Raw genomic sequence first — 15,748 nt, 5'->3', positions numbered from 1 at the left:
AACTTCATCATTGCTTGCTCTCTCAGTCTATACTTGCCCTCAATATTGACACTAGTTGGGGAATTTTTAAGTAATAGAAATCAGCTCCAAAGAGAGAGAGAGAGAGAGAGAGAGAGAGAGAGAGAGAGAGAGAGAGAGAGAGAGGCTTCTTCATTTTAGAGATAAATTGGCTAAATTGGAAGGTTTTTACACCTTCAAATTTCTCAAAATTTATACTAAACCACTGTAGCGAGCCTTGGGAGAGGGGGCATCAAAAGAGACGAAGAGAACTTTTATTTTACGCTGCAGGCTAGGAGAGCTTCCACGTTCAAACCGACTGTGGGGAGTGCCTGGCTCGTCATGGCTTGGCAGCAGACTCAGGTGAGAATCTCGTCTTCTCAAAGGCGCTTCAGGGTACCTTGGCAATGCCACGTCTTGAACGTCTTTTCTTTCCGTATTGCAGATACCCATGTACAACGAGCAGTCTCAGGTATTTCCTTAGCTTTAAGTGCACAGAGCGTCAGATCACTTGTGCCTCTGTAACTTAAAGGGAAATTGTTTTTGTGGTCAACACATTTTCGATCTTTTGCAGATTCCTATGTACAATGAGCATGCTATTGCGTCTGGCATAAGAGGCCCTGTTCCTAACCCCCTCATCTACGGCGCGGGTTCAGACATTTTGCGAACAGGAATTGGAGCGTATGGCGAGAAATTGTTTGGAACTGGAAGGCAGTATGTTGAGAGCAATGTGAGCAATTTAACTCTTTCCATGATGCTCTTTGTTTTCGTCACACTAGTGAACTTGGTTATACTAGATGATTTTGGGCCAATCTAGTTGATTTCGTAGCTAAATTAGCGAATTTCTACTATTAGACTATTACATCTAGTGTGCAGCACAAGGGTGCAGTTTTTTTGAGTAAGTTTTTTCTTCCTTTTGCAGATCAATAGATATTTTTCTGGCCAAGATATCCAATATTATTTTCAGGTCAATGATCAGTATGTGAGGAACAAACTTAAAGTTATACTGTTCCCATTCCTACATAGGGTAACATTTTTCTTCACTTCTCTGTATGCAAGCTTCACATTTACTTGAGCAGTTAAGCAGCACTCAAAACTGGACTGCTGAATTATTCTTTACCTTCACAAGATCTATAAGAGACAGGATTTTATCTTGTTTTGTAGGGTCATTGGACCAGGATATCTGACCAAGTAGCAGGACGGTTGTCTTTCAAACCCCCAATATTTGACATAAATGCTCCAGATCTATACATTCCGCTTATGGCATTTGGAACGTATGTTGTTCTGTGTGGGATTGCTAGTGGGCTTCTGGGCAAGTAAGTTGATTTGTACCTTTAACTTGTGGAAGCCAGCCTGGTTTCTGTCAATATGTTACGCACTCTTAGTGTTGTGGCCGGTAGACAGTGTTGTTGGTGCACACATGTGACATGTACACATTGCAGGCCAGTAAGTATGTATTGCCTGATATATAGGCATGTTTGAGAGTTGATTTTTACTGAACTTGAAAGGTCTTCAAATGCCTCAAAACCATCAACAAACTTGAATAGGTTAAAAAACTGGGAAGGAGAGAAAAGCAAAGCGAAAGATTTGATTGCTAGAGCAAAACTTAGTGTGGACATCAATTGTCACAAATGGGAGTGCACACAATAATCAATAAGGTGAAAATAATTAGACTTTTGACCAACAGAGACGAGGGAGAAGATCCACACAATATTGGGGACCTGATGGGCTGGTCCCCCCCTTAAAAGAGAATCCTTATTCAAGGAGAATCTTTTTACAAGCACAAGAACTGGAGAAAACCCCTCTGTTCTAGATCTTAGACTCTATGGTTGTTTCCTTCCTGCGAGGGAAATATTGAGAGGCGAGCTCTCCATTCCTTTTCCATCCGTGCTCGGAGCGTAAAACTCCGCAGACCATTCCAGAATCCTTGAGCATGGGCCGAGGCCGTCTCCCTCCTCTGGCGATGGAGTACGTGCAAAAAAAGCACAAACACAAAAACAACAACTTGTAGAGCATATTCACAATCTGCACGTCGACTCACGCGATCACTTGCAGAGTTGTGGCGGCAGTATGCTCTAGGTAGCGCTGGCGAATCTGAGAATCTGAGAATCTGAGATCGGAGAGGGGATGCTAGGTTGCTTTTATAGGTCCTTGGGGCTGGTAGGAATAGTCGGCGATCTCCTAGCAACAATAGCAGAGGCAAAGAGCGCTGGAACAGCCAACTGGGAGGGGGAAAAAAAGATTGGTGGCAGATTTAGAGAGAGGAGAGAGATCGGTGCTTTGTTGTTGTTTTCAGCCGTAAGAGGACGCTCCTTTTTTTTGACTCTTTTTTTAAAGTGGACTGTCCACTTATAAAGGGGGCAGCTGGTCAAGTTTAAAAATAATGTGAACCTCTTCAAAAACTCGATAAAAACTTAGTGAGCTGAAATCGATGCTACACAGCGCTTCCTAGGTGTCCGTGGATGCAACTTCATGCACAGATGCAATGCAGACATAGATTTCCTTGTTTGAAAGCATTTGCTTTTCCGGAAAGGACTTCAAAATATCTTGCTTTTTAGGAAAAGCTTCTCAAAATCTATCTTTATTCTTGTGCCTGTGTCTTTACGCGTATTCCTTTATTCAATTTGGATTTCCTCCCAGACCAATGGAATATTTCCTATCCAACGCTCTTGTCACCCATCATGTGATGCACCAAGAATACCCATTTCTCGGTCTCTCCCACCAAACTTACGGAACATAGATGCAATGCAGACATAGATTTCCTCGTTTGAAAGCATCTGCTTTTCCGAAAAGCACTTCTCGGTCTCTCCCACCGAACTTACGGAACACAGATGCAATGCAGACATAGATTTCCTCGTTTGAAAGCATCTGCTTAGCACTTGAAAATATCTTGCTTTTTAGGAAAAGCTTCTCAAAATCTATCTTTATTCTTGTGCGTGTGTCTTTACGCGTATTCCTTTATTCAATTTGGATTTCCTCCCAGACCAATGGAATATTTCCTATCAACGCTCTTGTCACCCATCATGTGACGCACCAAGAATACCCATTTCTCGGTCTCTCTCCCACCGAACTTACAGAACAATTCCTTCAACAAGTTACGGTTCCTCAACAATAGGCTGACTTGGAGGTGGTCCCACATATGGCCGGAGTAAACTGCCATGAAAAGCATTATGGATCCTTTAATTAGGCGGTAGCTCTAATCGAAATGTCACGTCATTCACTTGGTGAATTATCTTAAAATGGCTCATAATAATGATTGGAAAGTTTTACCACTTTCCCTTTATGAGTCTCTTGTTTCATTAGTCTTGCCTTCTCATACTTGAGTAATATCAATTGATCGACTGTTAAGTCCAAATTCCTTTAACGTAGTATTACTCTCTTAACTTGCCCATAGGCAATGTCCATATCCCAAACAAACTCATCCGTTGCAACTATCTTATCCTTAGTTAAAAGGTTAGTGGAAGCAAAGGCTTACCATAAAGAATCTCAAAGGGTGCCTTCCTCGTAGACAAATGTACGGTATTATTATACGCGTACTTGACAAGGGGCAAATACTTCTCTTAAGAGAGACTATTTGTCCGATACATAGGATTTCAACATATCTAATAGTGTGGAATTAGCAATCGCACTCTGCCCAGCTGTTTGGGATGGTATATAAAAAGAAAAATCCAACTTCGTGCCAAGGTTATCAAACAAAGCACACCAAAAATTTCCTATCTCACGAGGATCACATCACTCACAATAGACTTGGGCATCCTATGATGCTTGAAAATTTGTGCTAGAAAAATCCTAGCCATATGATCTGCTTTTGTCGTCTTCTTGACTGGAATAAATTGAGCTTGCTTGCTAAATTTGTCAACAATGATCCAGATTCCCTCGTTTCCAGTCCGAGTCTTTGAGAGATCCATAATAAAATCCATGGCAATACTCTCGCAGGGTTGATCAGGCATAGACAAAGGTTGGAGTAACCTAGGCGTCTTATGCCGATCGTACTCGACTTTCTGGCAAACCACACATTCCTTGTAATATTTTAGCTACGGCTACAGATAATATGAAAGTGATTTTTGTGCACACAGAATGAATTTATGAACTTATGAATTTATTGGTACCAATTAATTATTTAAAATAGAACATGTAAATTTTTCCATTGTAATCTAGGAATTTATTTGTGTCCGGATAGTATGATAAGTAGAGCAGTAGTCGGACACAATGCATAACATATGAGAACAAGCGCATGAATAAGATGGTGTCCCTAGTGGGCTCAGAAAAGTTATAATTAAATATTTTCATTGTGGCCGCCCACACAAGTGGCCGGTCGGACACAGTGTAAATACGTCCCGGCGGGAGTAGGCAGGTTGAGTCGATAGAGGCATGAAGACGACCGAGTTAATTATGCTCTCTTTTGGTTTGAAAACCGAGTTTTTATACCTGTTTTTACTTGAAAGGTTTAAGACCAAGTGACGGACCAGTTTGAACGTGGCCAAAACCATTAAACATTAAAAAAATTCAGCTGGTAGCATTAAAAAACTGCAAACCAGCGTAGGAAGTTTTCGATATCTCTCTCTCCACTCACATGCAGCTCCATCTGGCAAATTTTGCCGCCAGTCTACATAGGAAGGTTAGCGCTTCCTCTTGGGGACACTCTGCAGGAGTTTTCAGATACAAAGAGCCCACTCTTTCTCAGTGCTCAATTCAGCCCTCTCTCTCTCTCTAGCGATTTGCTGCTCCGGGTCCAGGAAGGGAGTGTCGAAGCCATAAAGCACGGAGGAACAATGTAGTGCAGCCCACATATTTTGTGTGCACCCCTATGTGGAATAGAGGCACTCAGACAAGCACAACATGACGCTAGAGCGCAAATGCCATCAGACACCTTTTCAGGAACCCCGCACGAAGGGGTGGCTATTTGACACATAAGTCACTTCAGCCCGGATGTATGCAGTAGCAATTTGCCAATGTGGGCACCCGAGTTGACAAATTGTAAGGTGCAGCGGAAGTGAATGTTGAACTTTGCTCAAGATGAGTGCTCCGAACTGTGCTCAAGGTTCCTTTTACTTACGGAAGGGAGAGCCTTCCATTCCTTTAACGAGGGTTCTACAAACTGGTGAGCGATTTTTTTTGAGCGACAAAAAAAACGAGCGAGTTTTTTTTGGACCAGTTGCTGGACACATGATTAAATGCCCTCAGTGTCGCAGTTTTAAGTTCTATGTGTATACTTCCAATTGACCAATAAGATGACTACATTTATATAAATGTATTAATAATTGATGAATGCATTAAATTGGATAACATATATAGGGGGGAAAAATCCCTCAAGCATGTTGGAGAAGTTGGATTGAAATGGGTCGGTGGTGCCGTAGGCTTGTTTCAACAACTATTCGGCTTCTCCAACATGCTTGGTGGGAAATTTTTCCATATAAGAGGAGTTTCTCGCGGGAGGGAATTGACTCCCATTTGATGGGGTTCGCATCTCCGGGCGGAGGTTAACCATGCATAGTTGGTGTGGCTCTGTGCAAATGGGCAAAGTTTGCCAAACTGCACTGGTTGAATATTTCAAAATGCTACATATGCTCAGTGCAATATATTCTCAAATTTTGACTTGCATCCTCAAGTCGACGGGGCACCAGTAGTTGGCACATGGTAGTTTCCTCCCCTGAGCTAGTCGGTCAAATTGTGGGGATCAGTTGTGCACAAAGCCTCAATTAGGTGTAATTTTAGTGCTTAGCTTCGATTGAAAACTAACGTGAAGCCCCTCTTACCTCTCAATGTGATTCAATTTAACCAAGAAGCTAATTTTATAACAGAAACAAAAAATTGTTGAAACACGGATCTGTCGATGCTGACCGTAGTGCTGCCCTATGCTGAAATCGGTCCATGCTGGCGCGAAGTGGTTTGGACCATAGCCATATGCGATTTTATAGCCATATCTGGTTTAAACCAAATTAGCAATATGTGCTTCATATAGCCGATTAAAAAAAAAAAAACCAAAAAGCCTACTTTGTACAGCGTGTTGACAAAGTTCTTTGTATAACATGCTGAACCTACTGGAACCAGTCCGCGCTGGCGCGGACTCGTTTCAACGGGTTTTACAAGGGCACTTGCAATGCGGAGAAGTGTGAATGCAGAGAAGACTATGAGCACGTACTGAGGGTAGCCAGCTTGACCAAGGCAACTGTGATCAGGTGCAGGTGCAGTGCACAGATGAGATGAGAACACTCGAATATAATAACAAGATGTACCCTTGTTAATTATGTCAAAATTTGTAGGAGCGATACATAAATGAATGCGTAAATTTGCAAGAACAATATTTGAATACTAACTGAATTCGATCAAAAAGATTGCAGAGGCATGGCAAGGGGCTGATTGCAGAAACGGAAGGCATCATATGCACATGAATCAGTGGCTGCATGCTCAAGTTACTAATTACCATGCCCAACTCCCAGATTCCTCTCGCTACTGCAGAATGACCTGGCAAAATTCTCTTGTTGTACCTGCTGCGATGATGCCGCAACCTAGTGCACAAATGAAAAATAGCAAAACTGGTTTGACGGATTGCGCCAATGATTGCCTACTGGCTATACTGCATTTCCATTAGGCAGATTCGACCTCTTCTAAACGTGGCGCCAACTGAAATCAATACGTGATCTCCCTCAAAGAGAGCACCGCCATGCTGATGAGTGCGCGGTGGTGTGCGCAAGTGAAAGAGCACGCGAGTGTGCAGGGGGTGTGCTTCGCAGAGGAGGCACAGTGTTGTAGAAGGGGGGTGCTAGCAGATCGATGGAGTAGAGAGAGAGAGCGCTCGTTTTTTTCTCAAGGGGTTAAGTGAGTGAGTTAATAAAAACTCATTGTCCCTTTATTATTTGTATAAGGACCAATTTAATAAGTTAGTGGCCAAGGTCAATGTGAACTTGGCCAAAGGTTAGTAACCTTTAAAATATACATTAAAAGGGGGCCATTTGGGCCTTTAACCCAACACATGCTAGCCTGCTTGGTTTACATGCAAAATTTTCAACTAAAAAACGATCTCCTGCATTGTCTTCGTGGCTTCCAGGGCCACATCCCGGCCTCGCACCACCTGACCCCCCGGGCTCCACAAATCTCTTCGCATTTGTGGCCACACCCATCCATTCCTTTTTGGTATCTCGTCCTCTTCAATAGTCCAAGGCACCTCTGTAGATTCCCCTCTAACAAATCTCCTCAAAATCGTGCCAACCTACGTGTAAGAAAGGTACATTAAGGTTGTAGTTTCCAAGTTAAAGGAAGCGGGTTGCTCCTCCAAGATCCCCCAACATTGATTACTGCCACCAACCTTCAAGGAAAAGCACTTGGCCTATGTGTCCCATTAAAAGGAACATGCCCATTAGCTACGTATCTCATTAAAAAGGAACATGCCCATTAGCTACGTGTCTCAGTAAAAAAGAGCATGCCCATCCTTGTGTCAACCCCTAAAGCCTTAAAAAATTTTAACAGGTAATTCTTTTTATGGTCGGTATGCACATTTTTTATCCATTTAATGCAAAGCAAGTATTTCAAAGATTTAGTTGATATGGAAAGGGATTTCAAATGAGAGGGCGGAAGACCTACACTATCTATGGTGGCACTATTCCATTGAGCCAAAGAAGAGAGGCCATTTTTGAACACACCTAAACATGCCAAGTCCTCTCACTTTGTCAAGAAAGCATGTAAAGCTTGAGCGCAAGGAAAATAATATGGAAGAGCATGTTTATGCTACTAAAACTCAATGCAAGGGTCGATTGACACAAGCCCCTAAGAAAGGATTGATTGGTCTAGAGTCTAGCAAGTATTGGTACAATTGTGGACTCTAGAATTAGTGCCTCAACATGTACAAAGGTTTTGAGATTTTGAAGCCTCTGCTGCTTTGCATTGATTTTAGATGTACAACCCTTTTGCATCGAGGTGCTGATCAAATCTAGCATGACATGATTATTTTCTTCAATATAGCATGCTCTTGTATCAATTTGTCAAGGGTGCTGCTCATATTTGCTCGAAAATTAGCTTCGCTGGATTTTCTTTGCTCGTGGTTGGAAAGCCCCCTTTAATGAGAGAGTGCAAGTGATCACAAACAATGTGGATAAACAATGTGAATGAAGGTGCTGAGACTGAGAGATAGAGAGAGAAGAATACGACACCAGATACGTTGTCAAACCCTCCTCCCAGGGCCCCTCTCTCGATGGTGAGAGGTCTATTCTATTGATTGCACAAATCTGGTACAAGATGCTGATGTAAGTTCGTGAAGCTATGATGCACTGTGGATCTAGGTTGGAGATGACGGCGACAACGAGAGTGGCGAAGACGACGGCTGGCTGATTTTTCTATCTTCGGGCTGTCCTTTATCTGCTGAAAATCGCTGGATCTACTGCTGATTTTACTGCTGAAAACGCTGAAGTCTGCTGTTGCAAAAACGCTAACTTTGCTGGTGCAAAAACGCTGATCTGCTGCTAGCAAGAACGCTGAACTTGCTGCCTTGAAAACGCTGAACTTGATGGTTGAAAACGCTGAACTTGCTGGTAGTTCAAGGCTGAAAACGCTAGCTTGCTAAGGCTGAAAACGCTGATGTATGTGGCTGTGGAGGTTCTTGCTTGAGAAGGTCTCTGGAGGGCTTGTTGCAATTGATGCCTGTGCTCTCCTTCCTCTTCTGCCAGATTCCACTAGCGCTAGGTTTCCTTTTATACAAGCTCTGCTAATTTGCCCTACCCAGTTCCCAACAAAAGTCACTTAAAAATAATAAGTGAAAAATGGCTAAAATAGGGAAAATAGGTTTTGTGCACTGAAAAATGCTCCTAATGGATTCTGATGGTAATGCTGATGATCATGCTGTGTGCAACCAGAGGATATGTATCTACTCTAAGTGCCTGGTCATGCATGGTGTAACAGACTCACAAAAGGCCAGAATACTTCCTAAACTAGGCTAACTGAACTCTGGTCTTGAAGTAGCTTGTCCACATGCGCATAGGGTTAGATGTGCACGTGACATCCCCTCCTTTTTAAAGTGAGGTATTGGTACTGAGCTGCGTGGCTTCCTTGTAGTCTGCCAACAACTCTGGGTAATCTTTGAAAAACTCTTCGTCGACCCACACTGCTTCGTTGGTTCCTCGATCTTTGAATTTCAAAAATTATTGTCTCACTTGCTTCTTTGAACCATGTCGAAACCGATGCAACAACACTTGCTATGGCTCCATGACTTCTGCTTCATCGATGATCTTCGGTTCTTCTTCTTCGGAAATGTCCTTCAGAGGTGTGCCCTAAAACACTTTTAACGATGAAACATGGAAAACGTTGTGCATTGACCATGAGTTAGGCAATTGCAATTTCATTGAAACCTCATTTATCGTTTGAATGACAGGAAATGGACCATACATTCGAAAGAGAACTTTGGATGCTTCTTTTCAACTTGCTTAAGACGTTGCTTCATGATTCTTAAATACAGCCAATCCTTTTCCTTGATCGAAACATCCTGACGATGCTTATTAGCCTGCCGTGAATAAGATTCTTGAGACTTGCTTAGCTGAAGCTTCACACTCTTAGAAATCTCATCCAATGACTGACTTTCAGCATTGGCATCAGGCATTTGGCTGACCGAGCGAGTCAAAAGTGACTGGAACGGACGGCCAAAAGCTACCTCATATGGAGTTTGACCAATGGCAGAGGAAAAAGAGTCATTCAGAATAGCCTGAACCAATGGGAGATAGAGCTCCCAATGAGACTGCTGATCATGCACATATGACTTTAAAACATCAAAAGCAAACTGATTGTAAATCTTTGTCTAACCATTTGACTATGGATGAAAAGCCGATGAAAAATTCAACTTAGTGCCAAAATTTTCAAAGAGTGCACGCCAAAAATTGGACGTGAACTTAACATCCCTATCTGAAACAATCGATTTTGGCAAACCACAAAGGGGCTACCAATGCTTTATGAACAACCGTGCCACATCTTGTGCGGTGACTGTGGCCTTACAAGGAAGCAACATGCAAAACTTGCTAAAACGATCAACAATTGTCAAACATTGAGTGTTCCTTGAATGCAAACTAGGTGGAAGGTTTGTCACAAAATCCCTTGAAATATCGTGAAAAGGTCTTACTAAACTCGGAATCCGCATACTGGTTCTTCATGCTGTCAAAACGCACACCTTGAAGAGAAACTGTGGATCTTGACTAAAGAGCCAAAATCTGTCCTTTGCGACTCAACGCATCTGTAACAGGGTTAACTTTTCTAGGCACATACTCAATCAAACCGCCAAATTGCTCAAAAAATTGTGACCATCGTGCTTGGCGATCACTCCAATGTGCACTAGGCATAGACTGGAGCCACTTGAGGGCTTGGTGATCTGCGTGAACCGTAAACTCTCTACCATAAAGAAAATGCTTCCAATGCTTAAGAGAGTGAATGACAAGCAAAAGTTCTTTATCATAAATTGAATAGTTCTTTTCTGCACTATTGAGCTTCCGACTAAGGAAAGCTATTGGACGACCATGCTGCTGAAGCACAGTGCCTATGGCGACATTGCTCGCATCCGTCCATACCTTAAAGGGGTCATTCCAAGATGCAAGTATAAGACACGACGCTTTTGTCACCGCAACCTTGAGAGCTGTGAAAGCCTCAATAGCTGCCTCGGGCAAGTCTACACACTGACGACGAGTCTTTGCCCTTTTCAAAACATCAGTCATAGGTGCGGCAATGCGTGCAAAATTCTTTGTGTGAGAACTAGTGTGAGAACTATATGCTAGACATAAACCAAGAAAAGAACGCACGTCATATGCAGTTTTGGGCAAATCCCAATTACATACCTGTTCCACCTTCGCGAGGTCTAGCTTGACGCCTTCTGCAGAAATGATATAACCCAGATAAGTAACTTCAGTGAGAAAAAACTCAGATTTCTTAGCTGCAATGTACAACTGACACTCATCCAAACGGGTTAGTACCCTTTGGACATCCTTTTCATGTTGTTCCCACGATGCATAAAAAATGAGAATATCATCAAGAAAGATGAACACACATACATCAACCATATCGCCGAAACGGCCTACCATGAAACGATTAAATGTACCCATGGCGTCTGTCAATCCAAAGGCATAACAATATACTCCCATTGCCCTCGCTTTGTGCGAAAAGCGGTTTTGAAGATGTCGCCTTTGAATACCCGTATCTAATGGTATCCACTCTTGAGATCGACCTTACTGAAAACCTTTGCCTCATTGAGCCTATCAAGAATATACTCAATGCGAGGTATCGGAAACTTGTTCTTGACGGTCATCTTGTTCAATGTCCTGTAATCAACACACAAACTAGACGAACCATCTTTCTTGCGGACAAACAAAATAGGGGCAGCAAAAGGACTTACACTAGGACGTATGAATCCTCTAGCCACCAACTCCGTGAGTTGCTGCTCTAACTCTCCCTCCTGTGTCTTGTTCAAACGGTAGGGAGCCTTACTGACAGGCTGTGTCCCCTCCGTAAGCTCGATGCTGGTCCTCCGGCCGCTTGGGTGGGAGATGGGGTGGAAGATCATTTTGCAAAAAGAGATGCTTAAACTTGGTAAACAAAGCTGAATACTTGTCTGGAGCCTGAATGCTCTGGGTAACTGGAGCAACATAGATGAATGCCGCTTGTGCTCCTCGTCGTAATTCACGCTTTACCTACACATGAGAAATGAGAGGCAAAGAATGCAGACCCTCCTCATCATGAATGATCATGGGAGAGTCACTCTTGGCATTTAATGTGAGAGTGTTAGCCTCCCAATCAATGAGAGGGTTATGCTCACGAAACCATCTAATGTCCAAAAGCATATCACATCCTGAGAGAGGAAACACGAGAATTTTCCTACGGAAAGCAGCTTGTTGAACTGTAAACAACACATCAAGGCACTCTTTCGTGATGAGGGGAGCGAAGCAGACACCTCGAGAGGAGATTTCTGACTAACCTCTAGGCGGGCTCTCTCTACAAGAGAGGCACTAATCACATCATGCATACTACCTGGATCAAACAATATGATAAAACGTTGACCCTTTACATGATCATAACACTTCATGAGAGACTCATCAATGGGTGTTTTAGAGACATGAGAAGATTCAGCTTGGTTAATTAAAGTGCTTGTGGTTGCTGTGGGTGCCTTAGGTTCTTTAGGTGGGGCTGTCTTAGGACAAGCCTTCTTAATGTGACCCTTGATGGGACATTGATAACATCTACCTTCCTTAGTATAAATCACTTGTTCTTCAACCGTTATGTATCCTCCTATAATTCCTTGTGAGGCTTTTTCATCCGGGGTTAGCTTAGAGTTCTTTTCCGAAGGATTAGAGGAAGATGGGCTAGAAGAGTTACCATTCTTACCATTCTTACCGTTCTGCGGGTTCTGAGAAGTCTGAGAGGTTCCTTGAGAAGTCTTGTTCTCCTTAGGCTTTCCCTTATTGTGCTTCATCTCCTGTGCAAGAGCAATCTCTACTGCCTTGTTGAGATCGATTGGATCAAGTACCTCGACATCAAACTTGATATACTCGTCCAATCCATAAAGGAATGTCTCTTTGTGCTCAGTATCTGATTTGCGTAATTGAGTGCCGAGCTGCAAAACATGATTAGAGAAAGAAATAACTGCCATACCATTTTGCTTGAGACCGTGCCAATCGTCCTTCAATCGTGCGAGGTACTGTGGTGGCATAAACCGCGCCTTGAGCTTGTCTTGGAAGTCGACCCAATTGAAGGAAAGGGGTGTGCCTTCCTCGGCTTCCTCTAGTTGCGCAGTCAACTGTGCTTCTTGCCATGCGTGGTACCAATTAATGGCATCACCAACAAGGTACATAGCTGCCGTCAAAACCTTGAGTTGTCGCAAAATAAGCATTAAATTGATGCGACCAAGAATGAATAATCGCATCATCCATCTTACTGTCATACTTACTGAAAGTCAGTTTCTCGGTGACGGGGTTGTTGGAGTTCGAATCTCGGCTTGCGCCACTTGATGAACCACCAACACCTCTGGCTGGCTCGGACTATGAGGTGAGAACGTGTCGGACCAACTCTTGCATGCGTAGGTCTCTCTGTATCTCACGCTCTGTCTCCAAAGCCGCTCGTCTCTCTTCGGCTGCCTCCTTTCTTACTTCGGCTGCCAAGCGTGCTTGCTCACGCTCACTCTCAATGGATGCCTGTCTTTCTTCGGTTGCCCTTTATCTTACTTCGGCCGCCAAGCGCGCTTGCTCACGCTCACGCTCAATGGTTGCCTGTCTTTCTGCGGCCGCCTCTTTTCTTTCTTTTCGTTCCTCGGCCGCCAAGCACGCTTGCTCACGCTCGTGATCCAAGGAGTCTGGTCTTTCTTGGCGTCGCGCTTCTTGTTGTAGCATCATGTCCATCATCGATTTGACCAAGGCCTCCATAGGATTTGGTGCAATCCTTGGCGTAGATGGGGAAGGGGGAGGGTCAGAAAAACCTCTTGGTGGGGAAAATTCTTCTTCGCCACTCTCATGTTCATCACCTCCATGCGAAGTATCCATTTTGCTTCTGGTAATGACCATACACTGAAGTCGTGGGTTCTTAAGTTCACGAGGAACGTAGGTGCGTGTGGTTCTTGGTTCTTGGGTTCTTGAGGGTCTTGAGGTTCTTCTTTCGCTTGCAATCTGTGTTAGAGAAGGATCTTCTCTTCACTCGAGCTCTTTTCTTTTCCGCGGTGCACCCTTTGGCGGCCTTGCGCTCACACCAAGGTTGCTTTTTTCCACCTCACGTTGATTGGCTGGCCGCTAAGTGCACGGTCCGCTCTCAATAAGTGAAAAGAGAGACAAGGGGAGGCTGGACAAGCCCTTCTTTCTTGGGTTTCTTGTCACTCTTCAAAAACACGATTTACAAATCGACACGCCCAAGAGGACTTGGGTTATGTGCGATCTCAACAAGCAAAAAAAAAAAAATGTCGTTCTTTCCTAGAGTGATACAGAACACTACCAAAGCTCTGATACCAATGTAAGGTGCAACGGAAGTGAATGTTGAACTTTGCTCAAGATGAGTGCTCCGAACTGTGCTCAAGGTTCCTTTTACTTACAGAAGGGAGAGCCTTCCGTTCCTTTAATGAGAGAGCAAGTGATCACAAACAAAGTGGATAAACACTGTGAATGAAGGTGCTGAGACTGAGAGATAGAGAGATAGAGAGAGAAGAATACGACACGAGATACGTTGTCAAACCCTCCTCCCGGGGCCCCTCTCTTGATGGCGAGAGAGGTCTATGCTATTGATTGCACAAATCTGGTACAAGATGCTGATGTAAGTTTGTGAAGCTATGATGCACTGTGGATCTTGGTTGGACCCGACGGCGATGACGAGAGCAGCTGGCTGATTTTTCTATCTTCGGGCTGTCCTTTATCTGCTGAAAATCACTGGATCTATTGCTGATTTTGCTGCTGAAAACGCTGAAGTCTGCTGGTGCAAAAATGCTAACTTTGTTGGTGCAAAAACGCTGAACTTGCTGCCTCGAAAATGCCGAACTTGATGGTTGAAAACGCTGAACTTGCTGGTAGTTCAAGGCTGAAAACGCTAGCTTGCTAAGGCTGAAAACGCTGATGTATGTGGCTGTGGAGGTTCTTGCTTGAGAAGGTCTCTGGAGGGCCTGCTGCAATTGATGCCTGTGCTCTCCTTCCTCTTCTGCCAGATTCCACTAGCGCTAGGTTTCCTTTATACAAGCTCTGCTAATTTGCCCTACCCAGTTCCCAACAAAAGTCGCTTAAAAATAATAAGTGAAAAATGGCTAAAATAGGGAAAATAGGTTTTGTGCACTGGAAAATGCTCCTGATGGATCTTGATGGTAATGCTGATGATCATGCTGTGTGCAACTAGAGGATATGCATCTACTCTAAGTGTCTGGCTATGCACGGTCTGCGAACAGACTCACAAAAGTGCCACAACACTTCCTAAGCTAGGCTAACTGAACTCTGGTCTTGAAGTAGCTTGTCCACATGCACATAGGGTTAGATGTGCACTTGACACAAATGGCCAGTGGACACGGATTGAGAGACCATAGATCTATATGATCTATCATCTATGGCGTGTTTCAAGACAAGCACACAGTGCCACAAGATATCATCAGAGCAGAGCTTGCCCCCCCCCCCCCCCCCCCCCCCCATAGTGGAGGCACTTTTTTAAACGATTTGCTTTATCCAGAGAGTGAGAGAGTGAGAGAGCTCCTGACCGTTAGACTCACACGGCGCGCATTTGAATCAGCTATACAGATAGTAGAGGCTGGGTCATAGTAACAGGGGACGCCCTTTTTCGGGCTTCCCGTCCCCACTTTTCCGTCCCCACTTGCCGTCCCGCTCTCTTTTTTACACTAAAAATCCATTTCAGCCCCGTCCCCCGTCCCCCGTTCCCCCGTCCCGGAATGCGTCCCTTGTGACTATGGGCTGGGTACGATAGAGCATGGTACACAGGTTAGAGCATGGTTCGAAGCACATGGGCTTGATCTTGAGAGTTTGCTACCTTTCCGGTACGACCCCGACTCCCCTCAGTTTTAGTCGGAGATCTCGACGATGTAGAATCCGAAGAGGGTCGGGGAGAGGGGCATCCTTGCTTAACACCGATAGTGCTAGCAATAGACTCTGACAGACCGCCTGGGCAACGAACTCTCCCAATCACTCTCTCATAGAGAGCATAGATGGCCCATATCATCTCTGAGGGTATCCTCAAACTCTGAAGGCGTTGAAAGAGCCTCTCCCGTGAACGCTTTGCGGAAGTCCACAAAGCAGCAATAGAACCTCTTCTTCCGCAC

The 15,748-nt window shown here is 44.0% G+C and overlaps 1 protein-coding gene across 1 annotated transcript in view; it reads left to right on the top strand.

The window, feature by feature from the left end:
• The first annotated feature begins 228 nt into the window (after positions 1 to 228).
• Positions 229 to 15,748, top strand: part of LOC147437687 (uncharacterized) — a 46,623-nt gene continuing 31,103 nt past the window's right edge. The window contains exons 1-5 of the mRNA XM_086487184.1: positions 229 to 360; positions 443 to 469; positions 572 to 727; positions 920 to 1,024; positions 1,162 to 1,313. Coding sequence (XP_086343310.1) covers positions 340 to 360; positions 443 to 469; positions 572 to 727; positions 920 to 1,024; positions 1,162 to 1,313 — 461 coding nt within the window. The 5' untranslated portion in view covers positions 229 to 339. The remainder of the gene's footprint in view (positions 361 to 442; positions 470 to 571; positions 728 to 919; positions 1,025 to 1,161; positions 1,314 to 15,748) is intronic.

This window comes from Adiantum capillus-veneris, chromosome 17, assembly GCF_014529385.1.
Source record: "Adiantum capillus-veneris isolate H3 chromosome 17, ASM1452938v2, whole genome shotgun sequence".
Classification (NCBI taxonomy): Eukaryota; Viridiplantae; Streptophyta; class Polypodiopsida; order Polypodiales; family Pteridaceae; genus Adiantum; species Adiantum capillus-veneris.
This window is presented reverse-complemented; position numbering and strand designations above follow the sequence as displayed.